This window comes from Microcaecilia unicolor, chromosome 8 (genome assembly GCF_901765095.1).
Source record: "Microcaecilia unicolor chromosome 8, aMicUni1.1, whole genome shotgun sequence".
Classification (NCBI taxonomy): domain Eukaryota; kingdom Metazoa; phylum Chordata; class Amphibia; order Gymnophiona; family Siphonopidae; genus Microcaecilia; species Microcaecilia unicolor.
In genome coordinates this window covers 48,102,541-48,117,173 of record NC_044038.1, presented here as the reverse complement: position 1 = coordinate 48,117,173, position 14,633 = coordinate 48,102,541, and the positions used below count along the sequence as shown (strand labels likewise).

Below are 14,633 nucleotides of genomic sequence, written 5' to 3'. Positions count from 1 at the left end.
CAACAGGAGGCTTGATAGGGGGCTTTGACAAAAGCAAGCCTCTCATGAATCGAACGACTAAAGGCTCTCCAGAGATGGCTTTTCCTTCCACACGATAATGGTAAGCACTAATCGCACTAAGGTGATTCCTTACTGAGTTGGTCTTGAGGCCAGACTCTGATAAGTGCAGAAGGTATTCAAGCAGGTTCTGTGCAGGGCAAGAACGAGGTTCTAGGGCCATGCTCTCACACCACACGACAAACCTCCTCCACTTGAAAAAGTAACTCTTTTTAGTGGAATCCTTCCTAGAGGCAAGCAAGACCCGGGAGACACCCTCAGACAGACCCAACGCAGTGAAGTCTACGCCCTCAACATCCAGGCCGTGAGAGCCAGAGACTGAAGGTTGGGGTGCAGCAACGCTCCGTCGTTCTGCGAAATGAGAGTCGGAAAACACTCCAATCTCCACGGTTCTTCGGAGGACAACTCCAGAAGAAGAGGGAACCAGATCTGACGGGGCCAAAAGGGCGCGATCAGAATCATGGTGCCGCGGTCTTGCTTGAGCTTCAGTAAGGTCTTCCCCACCAAAGGTATGGGAGGATAAGCATACAGGAGGCCGGTCCCCCAATGGAGGAGAAAGGCATCCGACGCTAGCCTGCCGTGTGCCTGAAGTCTGGAACAGAACAGAGGCAGCTTGTGGTTGGTCTGAGAGGCGAAAAGGTCCACCGAGGGGGTGCCCCACGCTCGGAAGATCTTGCGTACCACTCTGGCATGGAGCGACCACTCGTGCGGTTGCATGACTCTGCTCAGTCTGTCGGCCAGACTGTTGTTTACGCCTGCCAGGTACGTGGCTTGGAGGAGCATGCCGAACCGACACGCCCAACGCCACATCCCGACGGCCTCCTGGCACAGGGGGCGAGATCCGGTGCCCCCCTGCTTGTTGACGTAATACATTGCAACCTGATTGTCTGTCCGAATTTGGATAATTTGACAGGACAGCCGATCTCTGAAAGCCTTCAGTGCGTTCCAGATCGCTCGGAGCTCCAGGCGGTTGATCTGCAGATCCTTTTCCTGGAGGGACCACAGACCCTGAGTGTGGAGCCCATCGACATGGGCTCCCCACCCCAGGCGAGATGCATCCGTCGTCAGCACTTTCGTGGGCTGCGGAATTTGGAATGGACGTCCCAGGGTCAAATTGGTCCGGATGGTCCACCAGAGCAGTGAAGTGCGGCAACTGGTGGAGAGGCGGATGACATCTTCTAGATTCCCGGTGGCTTGAAACCACTGGGAAGCTAGGGTCCATTGAGCAGATCTCATGTGAAGACGAGCCATGGGAGTCACATGAACTGTGGAGGCCATATGACCCAGAAGTCTCAACATCTGCCGAGCTGTGATCTGCTGAGACGCTCTGGTCTGCGAAGCCAGGGCCAAGAGATTGGTAGCCCTCGCTTCGGGAAGGTAGGCCTGAGCCGTCTGGGTATTCAGCAGCGCTCCTATGAATTCCAGAGACTGAGTAGGCTGGAGATGGGACTTTGGGTAATTGATCACAAACCCCAGCAGCTCCAGAAGTTGAATAGTGCACTGCATGGACCGGAGGGCTCCTGCCTCCGAGGTGCTCTTGACCAGCCAATCGTCGAGATATGGGAACACGTGCACTCCCAGCTTGCGTAGATACGCCGCCACCACCACGAGGCACTTTGTAAACACTCGTGGGGCAGAGGCGAGCCCAAAGGGCAGCACACAATACTGAAAGTGCCGTGCGCCCAGGCGGAATCTGAGATACTGTCTGTGAGCTGGCAGTATCGGGATGTGAGTGTATGCGTCCTTTAAATCCAGGGAACATAGCCAATCGTTTTTCTGAATCATTGGCAGAAGGGTGCCCAAGGAAAGCATCCTGAACTTTTCTTTGACCAGGAATTTGTTCAGGCCTCTCAGGTCTAGGATGGGACGCATCCCCCCTGTTTTCTTTTCCACAAGGAAGTACCTGGAATAGAATCCCTGCCCTTCCTGCCCGGGTGGTACGGGCTCGACCGCATTGGCGCTGAGAAGGGCGGAGAGTTCCTCTGCAAGTACCTGCTTGTGAAGGGAGCTGAAAGACTGAGCTCCCGGAGGACAATTTGGAGGCAGGGAGGCCAAATTCAGGGCGTATCCGCACCGCACTATTTGGAGAACCCACTGGTCGGAGGTTATGAGAGGCCACCTTTGGTGAAAAAATTTAACCTCCCTCCGACCGGCAGATCGTCCGGTACGGACACTTGTAGGGCGGCTATGTTCCCGTGGATCCAGTCAAAAGCCCGTCCCCGGCTTTTGCTGTGGAGGCGCAGGGGGCTGCTTAGGCGCACGCTGTTGACGAGAACGAGCGCGCTGGGGCTGTCCCTGTGCCTGGCGAGGCCTTCGGGCCGGCTGGTTGTACCTACGCTTTGCAAAAGAATAGGGTGCAGCCTGCCGTGCCCGGGAAAAACGCCCACCCGTGGGGGCGGGTGCTGAAGGCGCCCGGTGGGAGAGCTTGTCGAGAGCGGTTTCCCGCTGATGCAGTTGGTCCACCATCTGCTCGACCTTCTCACCGAAAATGTTATCCCCCCGGCAAGGGACGTCAGCCAGTCTCTGCTGGGTGCGGTTGTCCAGGTCAGAGGCACGCAGCCATGAGAGCCTGCGCATCACTATACCTTGGGCCGCAGCACGAGATGCCACGTCACAGGTGTCAAAAATCCCCCTGGACAGGAACTTTCTGCACGCCTTCAGCTGCCTGACCACCTCCTGATAAGGCCTGGACTGCTCCGGCGGGAGCTTATCAACCAGGTCCGCCAGCTGTTGCACATTGGTCCGCATGTGGATGCTCATATAGAGCAGGTAAGATTGGATGCGGGTCACGAGCATGGAGGATTGGTAGGCCTTCCTCCCAAATGAGTCCAGAGTGCGAGACTCCCGCCCCGGGGGCGCCGAGGCGGTATCCCTCGAACTCCGTGCCCTCTTGAGAGCAGAATCCACGACCGCTGAGTCATGGGGCAACTGGGGCCGCATGAGCTCTGGGTCAGAGTGGATCCTGTACTGGGACTCTGCTTTCTTGGGAATGGTGGGATTAGTTAGTGGTCGCACCCAGTTCCGGAGCAGCGTCTCCTTCAGGACATTGTGCAGCGGTACCGTGGAGGACTCTCTAGGTGGTGATGGATAGTCGAGGACCTCGAGCATCTCGGCCCTCGGCTCTTCCACAGAGACCACGGGAAAGGGAATGCTTATAGACATATCCCGCACAAAGGAGGCAAAGGAGAGACTCTCAGGAGGTGAGAGCTTCCTCTCCGGTGACGGCGTGGGGTCCGAGGGAAGGCCCGTAGACTCCTCTGAGGAGAAATATCTCGGGTCCTCCTCTTCCCCCCACGAGTCCTCATCCTCGGTATCGGACATTAGCTCATGTAGCTGCGTCCGGTACCGGGCCCGGCTCGACGTCGAGGCACCGAGGTCTCGGTGTCGTCGAGCGGTGGACTCCCGCGCCGGCGGGGACGGAGCTCCCTCCATCGACGTCGACGGGGACTCCACCTGCGTGGCTGTCGAGACCGGCACCGCAAGCGGCGGCGGTGTCGACTGCCCCGGCGCCGGGCTAGAGCTCGCCGGCGCCACAGTCATCGGCGCCGAGGGCGCAAGCACCCCCGGCGCCGGCACAGCCTGGCGCATCAGCCCTTCCAGGATCCCCGGAAGGATGGCTCTGAGGCACTCGTCCAGGCCCGCTGCCGGGAAAGGCGGTGGGGCCGGTAAGGGTGTCGGTGCCGGAAGCTGCTGGGGGCCAGGAGACGGCACCGAGGTGCCGGAACCCCGACGCGTCGGTACCTCCACCACCGACGGAGATCTCTCCTCTCTGCGATGACGCTTCGGCGTCGACTCCTCTTCAGGGTGCACCGAGGGCTCCCGGTGACGGCGCTTCTTGTCTTTTTTCCGGTGCACGTCACCGGTGCCGGAGGGCATGGAGGAGGAGGAGGTCGATCCCCCTCGGTCTCGGGGTACCGGGTCCGACAGGGTTCGGTCCCGTGGCTCACGAGTTGAGGGAGTGACCGGGGCCGACTGCCCACGCGGTCTCTCTACCCCACTCTCGCCGGCGGACCGGCGGGCCGACGGGACCTGTTCTCCTGGGGTCGCTGCCATCGGTGCCGATGTCTCGGGCATCGATACCGGTACCGAAGAACCGGTCTTCGATACCGATGCCGTCGAGGTCGACGTCGAGGGGCCGGCGCAAGTTCCAAAAAGACGGTCCCGCAGAACTTGCCTCGCAACCTGAGTCCGTTTCCGGAGACCGAGACACAAAACGCACGACTTGAGATTGTGCTCCGGCCCGAGGCACTGGAGGCACCAAGCGTGGGTGTCGGTCTGCGAGATCGGCCGGCCGCAGCGACCACACTTTTTAAATCCACTCGGGACCTTCGAGGACATCGACGGAAAAATCGCGTCGGCGAAGTCAAAGTCGGCAATGGTGGCTAAAATCACACCACGAAAACTGAAACCGACCGAGCGGCCACTAGGCCGCAACGAGGCGTCCCCGCTAGAAAGCGAGGGAAAAGAAGGAGCGCGTGCTCCACACGCGCAAAATTCTTTTTTTTTTTTTAATAAAAGAGAAAGAAGAAGAAGAAGAGGCCGAACAGGCCAAAAGCGACGATCCGCGTAACGCGGTCGAAAAAATCCGGCGGCTGAAACGAGAGAGAGGGGAAAACACAACTCTCTCAGTCGCGGAAAAAAAGTAACTGGCGGGAGCGGTCGCGCACGGGCGGGAAGACGGCCGCGCATGCGCGGTGGGCGTGCCCTGCGTGTCGACCGTCCCGCGAAGCTTATTTCCGGTTGGTGGGGGCTGCCGCGGACGTCACCCAGTCGTGAGAACAAGCAGCCTGCTTGTCCTCGGAGAAAAGACATTACATTATTCTTCTTCTAATGATGAAGACCTGCTGTCTGCCTCTTTACATGCACTTTTTTTTCTTAGCAAAGTGTGAGTGTCAATGTTATCCTCTGCTCTTACCATGGCAGATAACAACTAATTAGTCCATCAAGTCTATCTAATAGCCTTCTTTTGGTTTGACAAGAGAAGCACATACTTTCCTGTAATCAGATTCCCCCCCACCCAAGTCTTTTACCCACCCCTCATCCTTGTTCCAACCACATCCTTCTACAGCAGTCTCAAGTGCATTCAGATTTCATTAGACAGTATCCACCTCCACTAATAGACTATTTCAAATTTTGTTGTATTTCTTTTGGGTTATTTCAAGTCCCATAAAACATAACACCCTGCTCTCTCATATCTTGCCACCAATCCAAAAAGCCACCAAAACATATTTAGCTACTTCTTTTTCATTACTGAGACTGAATGCATTTTGGAACAGTCATCTGTAATCCCCTAAATACTATGTCGAGCACTGAAAACGCTCAATTTCTGATGGATAAAGTTATTCCATATGCAACTGAATAAAATTGTAAATGATGCAAACAAGGAATACGCACGTAAGAGAATAAATGAAAAGTTTACAGAAGGCAACCAAAATAAGTCAGGATTTCATACAGATATAAATCATATGAAATATGGGTCTAACTAAATTATGAGAATACTAAAGCTGATTTAAGGAAGAAATAAGCACTGTATTATGTATTACTAACCTTCTTCATTTTATTTATAATATAGCTTGTCCAAACCCAGTTCCGTTTTAAATGTGCATAAAAGCTAGAATCTAATCCTGCAGCTCCGAGTCCATCACCAGGAACAGATCCATCATCCATAACTTCTTGACTTCCCCTACAAGACAATGCAGGATATTCCAGGTGAGAGGGACATGATTAAGACAGAAACAATATAAGATGCAGATATCTAGACTGGGGGTAATTTTATAAATTCATTTTCGTGTGTACATGCTAATATTTATTTATGGTACATTTATACCCATTTTCCCACTATAGCAAGCACAATGTGGCTTACAAAGGATTACAATGCATAGAGGGTAGTGATACAAAAGTGAGAAGGTCTGGAAAGAACAAGAGGATAATACTAGGATGCTTTACTAGGTGGAAGTAGTCGGCGGCTAAACAGCTATAGTCAACATGAAGAAGGTGAAGGCTTAGCATAAAGTGGGTGATAAGCTTTTTGGAATAAAAATGTTTTTAAGGATTTCTTGAATAGCTGGTGGTTGTCAATCACTTTTAGATGCCTAGGTAGAGCGTTCCAAGATTTTGGGTTGACGTAGGAGAAAGAAGATGAAAAGAGCAGTTTATATTTGACAGACTTGCAGCTTGGATAATGTTGAATAAGGTAGGATCGAGCAGTCACCGATGCATTTCTTGAAGGTAGATCTACTAGTAGCTATTGTGTCTGAGATTTCAGCTAGTGAGGATTTGAAAGGGATATAGATGGTCACATCATCTGCTTAGATGAATGGATTTAGGCCCAGTTTTGATAAGCTTTTTGCAAGTGGAATCAACATGATGTTGAAAAGAGTAGGGGAAAGGGGTGAGCCCTGAGGTACTCCACAATAAGCTTTCCACGGTGTTGAAATAATAGATTTGGCTTTGATGTGGTACAATCTCAGAGACAGAAAGCCCTTAATCCAGTTAAGTACGTTACCGCCTACTCCAAAAGTATCCAACAGGTGAATGAGAAGATTATGATCCACCATGTCAAACGCACTGGACATGTCAAATTGAAGTAGTAACACTTTATTCCCAGTAGATATTAATTGTTTAAAGTTCATCAGGAGGGTAACTAAAACAGTATAATGCCTGCGTATAATACCTTTAATAAATTACTCTACGTGTAAAAGAGTAAGCGATAGCAAGATTGCATGTACTTTTATGCACATTCACTTGGATGCATGATCTGGGGTAGTAATGATTTATGTGCATACTTTAAAATTTCTGGAGGATTTGTGCTACCTTTCTAAAGGTAACAAAGGTACCTATATGTCTTTATAAAATAGGTTTCAAATAGGTGCTTTCCTGCCCTCTCAGTCCAGGTGACCACTTATAAAATTACCCCCACTATGTGCTCTAGCACTGCTAGTTAAAGAAAGGAGGCCTTGCTGTTTTCTACAACTTTAAAAAAGTATTTTTATCAGAAGACCTAGGCAAACAGTACTGACAGCAATTGAAAACCTGTCCAGTGTGTGGCGGGGGAGGCCAAAAAAGCAAACACGATGCTAGGAATTATTAGGAAAGGGATGCAAAATAAGACCAAGATTATTATAATGCCTCTATATTACTCCATAGTGCGACCTCACCTTGAGTATTGCGTTCAGTTCTGGTCACCACATCTCAAAAAAAGATATAGTGGAATTAGAAAAGGTTCAAAGAAGAGCGACCAAAATGATAGAGGTGATGGAACTGCTACCATATGAGGAAAGAGTAAAGAGGTTAGGGTTCTTCAGCTTGGAAAAGAGACAGCTGAGGGGGGTGGGGATATGATTGAGGTCTACAAAATCCTGAGTGCTGTGCAGCAGGAGGAGGTGAATCAATTTTTCACTCATTCAAAAAGTACAAAGACGAGGGGACACTCAATGAAATTGCATGGAAATACTTTTACAACAAATAGGAGAAAAAATATTTTCACTCAAAGAATAGTTAAGGTCTGGAACTCATTGCTGGAGGATATGGTAACGATGGTTAGCATATCTGGGTTTTTAAAAAAATGTTTGGACACGTTCCTGGAGGAAAAGTGCATATTAAGATGGACATGGAGGAAGCCACTGTTTGCCCTGGGATTGGTAGCATTGAATGGTGATGCTAATTGGGTTTCTGCCAGGTACTTGTGACCTGGATTGGCCACTGCTGGTAGGAGGATACTGGGCTGGATGGAACATTGATCTGATCCAATATGGCTATGCTTATGGGTTGAGAACCACTGGACTAGAGGTATTAAGCATTCTCCTTCCCCCCCCCCCCCCCCCAACTGAAACTACAATGACACATTTTCATTGCTATTTATGTGGGTAAAATGTGCTTTGCTGTGTAAATCGATGGTCTGAAAACTGTGCTCCCTCAATGCAGCTGAAAGTATATGTAGCGTTTCACAATCCACGTACTGTTAACCACATTAAAAAGAGGCCATTTTGGAAGTGTGCATAGGTCAAAGGAGGAAACTAATGCATCTAGACTGAGCTTTCAATCTGTGCACATTATTGATTGTGCTACTAACTGCAGACCTTCAAACAGCTAGTACTATGTCCCAGTACTAGCTGTTTGAAGGTTGCCCCTAAAGCAGAGAAAACCCTTATCTTATAATCCCCTTTCAGTAGCATTACTGAAGGACTTAGCGAAGCTAGAGGAATCGATATTTGGCAACTAAGATTAATCCCAAAAAATGCAGGGTCATGTATTTGGCAGTACAGTATAGGGGATGTAGTGCTTTAGTGTGCGAAGGAAGAGCGGGACTTGGGGGTGATTGTGTCTGACAGCTTTCAAACAGGTAGAAAAAAGCGACGGCCAAAGCTAGAAGGATGCTTGGGTGCATAAAGAGAGGCATGACCAGCAGGAAAAAGGAGGTGATGGTGCCGTTGTATAAGTCTCTGGTGAGGCCTCATTTGGAGTACTGCATGCAATTCTGGAGACCGCACCTATGGAAAGATATAAACAGGATGGAGTCGATCCAGAGGGCGGCTACGAAATTAGCATGCGGTCTTGAATGCAAAAATTATAGGGACAGGCTTATGAACCTCAACATGTATACGCTGGAAGAGAGGCGGGAGAGAGGAGACATGATAGAAACGTTTAACTATCTCAAGGGCATTTATGTACAGGAAGAGAACCTTTTTTCAAATGAAGGAGAGCTCTGGAATGAGGGGGCATATGATAAAGTTAAGAGGGAATAGGCTTAGGAGTAACCTAAGGAAGTATTATTTCACAGAAAGGGTGGTGGAGGCATGGAATGGCCTCCCGGTGGAGGTGGTGGAGTCTAGGACTGTTCCAGAATTTTAAAAGGCATGGGATAAGCATGTGGGATCGCTTAGGAACAGTAAGAATTAGGGGTTAAAGAGGATGGGCAGACTAGATGGGTCATATGGCCTTTATCTGCCGTCATGTTTCTATGTTTCTATTTCCCAGTTCTGGCAGAAGATAGTCTCATCCTTCTTGTCAATAAGAGGATCTTTTTAAAACTTTTTAACAAAATTATTTGATTTCCTATATACTGCCTGCACGCCTGAAATCCATCAAAGCAATGTACATACAAGTACTGTAGGTATTTTTCTGTCCCTGGAGGGCTCACAATCCCTGTTAGTACCTGAAGCAATGAAAGGTTAAATGATTTGCACAAGATAACAAGGAGCTGCAGCAAGATTTGACCTGGGCTTTTCTGGTTTTCAGCCTGCTCGTCTAACCATGGTACTTGGATAGAAGAGGAAATGGAAGATAATGTATAAACGGATGCCACCAGGGAAGAAAATGATCTGGAATGGATTCAAATCAGTGACCTAAAGATGTCCCCAACCATAACACAAATAAAGAGCCATCAATAAAAGTGTTCTAATAAAAAAGTAACTTAACAACAAACATACGTTGTATACTCTAACAATGCACACTTGCGCTCAGATGGTGTTTATTCATAGCTGTCTCTTGCTCTGTTTCCAAATCTAATTCAGTACTGTTATCGCCCCCATTTGGAGTTTGTGGATTATTTTTCCTTGGACGAGAACAGCGCACAACTCCTGCAAAGAATACATCCCACATGCATTAGTGATTGAGAAGAAATGAATGACAAGCAATTTTAACATGTGCTTCTTTCAAAGCTAATGCTAGTTGAACTAGGATCAGAAGGTAATAGAGCAAAACTTGCCAGCAATCCAATCCCAATTTTTTAGAATGTGATCTGCTCAAGCACAGAGAAATTTCCACTGCGATCTCCACAATATCAGAAATTAGTCAAATACCAAAGTCCTTCATTTGACTTGGATTAATATGCCTCACCTAATTTGAATTCCTTTCCAGTTTCTATAATTTAAGGATCCCGCCTTGTCCACTACTGTGTAAATTAGATGAGTTAAAGACACACTACAATACTTTTTCTTCCCAGCTCAGAAACAAAGTGGGGTAAGACAAAGCAAAATTCAGGAATAGGATTATTACTAATAATCTATCATACCTAATGGTGTATCGAGGCAGACGCACTGCAGATCAAACCAAAAATTCTCCACATCCTGTAAAACGTTGAAAATGTACGAACGTCTTTCAAAAGGACGATTGCTCTTGGCCAGGTTATAATGTGGGTCACAGATAGTGGTATCAACAATAGATGCATTTTTTCTTCATGTAAACAAATACCTGCAAAATATATTGTTAGCAAAATATGAGTACACTACAAAAAGAATTCCTCACAGTAGCAAGAGTGCTTTTTTAACGACTTTTCATACTTTCTGCATAGTTGCAAAGTCTGAGGTACTTCTTATTCATAACTTTGAAACAATTTTCAAAGAGAAAGCATGCCCTATCCTGCAGCTAAAGTACGGCAAACTACTTTTACCCATGGAGTGGAGGAGTGGCCTAGTGGTTAGTGTGGAGGACTTTGGTCCTGGGGAACTGGGGTTCGATTCCTACTGCAGGCACAGGCAGCTCCTTGCGACTTGGGCAAGTCACTTAACCCTCCATTGCCCCAGGTACAAATAAAGTACCTGTATAACTTATGTAAGCGGCATTGAACCTGCTATGAGTGGGAAAGCGCGGGTACAAATGTAACACACAAACAAACAAAAAAGTATGGACAGCCACTTTTCAAATAGCTCATTTCCATGGGTCAACACTTTTTACCCTTAGGAACGGCTTTGAAAGTTACTCTACAGGTTAGTAAAAGAAGCTCATATTTCCCCAAGCAGAAATGCATCTAATTAATATTAACCATAGGGCTCTGTTTACTAAGGTGTACCAATGGATTTAGCGCACACCAATAATTAGCACGTGCTAATGCTAAGAAGCCCATTTTATTCATATGGGCTTCTTAGCAATTCACCTGAGAACATACAGGAGAGCTAAGCATTGGGCACCTGTTTCCTAAGGCCCCTAGACTATAGTAGCTGCCTGGGTAGAATTTACATCATTGCCCAATACAGATGTTACTATATATGCAATATAAAAACCCATTTTCAATTTAAATATTGACCTGATCTTTATCCTGAAATCTCTCAGATGGGACCAACTGAATCAGCCCCATATAACACAGTCTCTGTAAACTCTCCAGTACAGAAAAGATGTATCTCCTGCAATGGAAAAAAAATCCAGATTCTTATATTTAACCAGATTCTTACATTTAAATAAACATTATTAGAAATATAAATAGGATCAATACACAGAAAGCATGAAGGAATTTTGCACATATGCATTTTAACTGTGAGGTTTTTTGCACCAGTTCTCAAGGGAAAAGTACAAACGTACTTTTGATTTCTGGCTTGCTGCAGGCAGTGGCGTACCAAGGGGGGGGGGGGCGGTGTGCACCTGTTGGCTGAGTCGCTCGTTCCCTCCCTGCTGCTCCCTCTGCGCGGAACAGGTTACTTCCTGTTCCGGGGCAGAGGGAGCAGCAGGGAACAAGCAGTCTCGGAAGCCGACAGCCGCGCGGCACTCCCCCAGCAGGTAAATATACACCAGGGGAGGGGGGGGGGGGGGGGGGGTAATTTCACCAGGGGAGGGCGCATCGGCGATCCGCCCCGGGTGTCAGCCAGCCTAGGAATGCCACTGGCTGCAGGTAAAAAGTTACACATGGTTCCTTGCACCTGAAATTTGATTTTGTTTTCTTTTTTTAACAGGCAAAGTTTTGTTGGAAAAGTGCAAACATTTGAAATGTCATCTACGAGGCTTTCCTTTCTCCCTCTTATTTTATTTGTAAATCGCTCTATGTTTTACAGGAAGGATGATACATTAAGCATAATAGAATATAACCATAGACATTTTCTGCCCTGATCTACTAAACATGCTACCAGGAAAGCTACCTCTTCATGCAACTAGAAGTATGTTTGTTGTGAACAATACACAGAATTTTAGCCACATCAAGAAAGTGCATGCTTCAAACAGCTGGTGACTTGCCTGCCTGGTGCGAAGGTGGCGGACCTCATGTGCCACCTAGATAGGATTTAGATAGTGCTGGGGAGGAGTTGGCTGTCTTGGTACATGTGGGTACCAATGACATAGGAAAATGTGGGAGAGAGGTTCTGGAAGCCAAATTTAGGCTCTTAGGTAGAAAGCTCAAATCCAGATCCTCTAGGGCAGCATTTTCTGAAATGCTACCTGTTCCACACGCAGGGCCGAAGAGACAGGCAGAGCTCCGGAGTCTCAATACGTGGATGAGACGATGGTGCAGGAAGGAGAGTTTTAGATTTGTTAGGAACTGGGCAACATTCTGGGGAAGGGGAGCCTATTCCAAAATGATGGGCTCCACCTTAACCAGGGTGGGACCAGGCTGCTAACATCAGCATTAAAAGGAGATAGATAGAGCAGCTTTTAAACTAGTAAACGGGGGGGGAAGGCCGACAGACGCTCAAAACGCGCATGGTTCAGGAGAAGGTATCTTTCAAAGATATCACCAAAACAGGGAAGATAGGGTACCCTGATAGTGAGGTTGCAAAAGAGACCATAGTAGATCAGGTGTCCTTAAATAAAATAAAAACCAGACAAAGATTGCAAATTAATACTGTCAAGTACTAAGCATCATGTAAATAGGAACAAACATACTTTGAAATGTCTATATGCGAATGCCAGGAGCCTAAGAAATAAGATTGGAGAGTTAGAATACATTGCACTAACTGAAAAATTAGATATAATAGGCATCTCTGAGACCTGGTGGAAGGAGGATAACCAGTGGGACACTGTCATAACGGGGTACAAATTATATCGTAGTGATAGGTTGGATCGGAATTGGTGGAGGGGTAGCATTGTATATTAAGGAGAGCCTTGAATCAAATAGATTGAAAATTCTGCAGGAAACCAAAACACTTCTTGGAATCACTGTGGATTGAAATTCCATGTGTAAAGGGAAAGGATAGTGATAGGAAAGCACTACCGCCCGCCTGGCCAGGATGAACAGACGGATGCAGAAATGTTAAAGGAAATTAGGGACGCAAACAAACTGGGAACGCGATAATAATGGGTGATTTCAATTACCTCGATATTGACTGGGTAAATGAAATCAAGGACAGCTTTATGGAGCAGCTGGTACAGGAGCAGACGAAAGAAAATTCTAGACCTAGTCTTTAGTGGAGCGCATGATCTGGTGCGGGGAGGTAATGGTGTTGGGGCCGCCTGATAACAGTGATCATAATATTGATCAGATTTGATATTAGCTTTGAAGTAAGTATAAATAGGAATCAAATACATTAGTGTTTAACTTTAAAAAAGGAGACTATGATAAAATGAGAACGGTGAAAAAAAAAACCTAGAGGAGCGGCTGCGAGGGTCAAAAATTTACATCAGGCGTGGATGCTGTTCAAAAACACCATCCTGGAAGCCAGGCCAATATATTCTGTGTATTAAAAAAGGAGGACGGAAGACCAAACGACAGCCGGCATGGTTAAAAAGTGAGGTGAAGGAAGCTATTAGAGTTAAAAGAGAATCCTTCAGAAATGGAACGACTGAAAATAATATGAAACAGCATAAGGAATGTTAAGTCAAATGCAAAGTGCTGATTAGGAAGGCTAAGAGGGACTTCGAAAAAAAAGATTGTGTTCATAGGCGCCCGTATAAGAGGCTTGGGGAGGCTAAGCCTCCCCAGCCCAACCCTGACCATTCTTGTGTTTCTTCTGCTGACCACCGTCTCCGTCGTCATTTTTACTGTACTGAAGAGTTCTGCTTCGGCACCGGTGATTCAGCGACTCAGAGTCAGCCCTTCTGCCAGCATCGGGGCTTTTTCTTCAGGCATGTCTCACTCCCTCCCAGCTCTGCAGAAAAGAGGAAGTTACGTTAGAGTCCTGGACGCCCTGAGGAAGAAGCCCCGACGCTGGCAGAAGGCTGACTCTGAGTCTCTGAATTGCCGGTGCCGAGGCAGAACTCTTCAGTGCGAGACAGCAGGCAGCAGAAGAAACAGGGAGAAAGATGCAAGACTCCCAAAACGAGTGGAAGTGAGCCTTTGTAGCCCAGTAAGTAAACAAGGAAGCCAATTTGGTTAATGTGTTTCCCCAGCATGACATCCTCACTGCCTTCAGCCCAAACAAAACAAACAAACTTTTGAGCTGCTGCATCCAGGTTGTTCTTGATTGTTGATCGTAACAAGGCTAAAGCTGGGGCACATGGAATCACATTTTAATGTCATCTCATTTGTAGGAATTAGCATTTTAGATACACAACTGGATTATTCTGTTTTTAGGCATGTTTCAGGGACAAGTGGTTTTATAGGTCAAAATAAAATAAATATTTTTTAATGCAGATCTCTTTTGTTTAAACATAACTAAATGGGCTATAAGCCCCTAATGGTGTATTAGGTTCTGCCCAGTGTAATATTTTTGGTACAGTAAAGTTCCGAGTGTGTTTTTGCACAAAGATGTGCATAGTGTTTTGCAGTTTGAGCGATTGTGGTTAGTATGCTTTGAGCAATCACTTTATTCTTTGACATATGATACATATTTAAATCTAAATTTAATAAAAGGTATTGTGACTTATTTTTATTTATTTTTTTCTGTGTGTTTTCAGACAATTAGGATTTAAGCTCCACCCCTGGCCCAACCCCCTTA

At 47.1% G+C, this 14,633-nt stretch overlaps 1 protein-coding gene across 1 annotated transcript in view; it reads right to left on the bottom strand.

Moving 5' to 3' along the window:
* Positions 1-14,633, bottom strand: part of GTF3C1 (general transcription factor IIIC subunit 1) — a 154,787-nt gene that overhangs the window by 69,358 nt on the left and 70,796 nt on the right. The window contains 6 exon segments of the mRNA XM_030212790.1: positions 5,605-5,740; positions 9,486-9,519; positions 9,522-9,635; positions 10,070-10,229; positions 10,231-10,248; positions 11,081-11,177. Of these exon segments, the coding sequence (XP_030068650.1) occupies positions 5,605-5,740; positions 9,486-9,519; positions 9,522-9,635; positions 10,070-10,229; positions 10,231-10,248; positions 11,081-11,177 (559 nt within the window).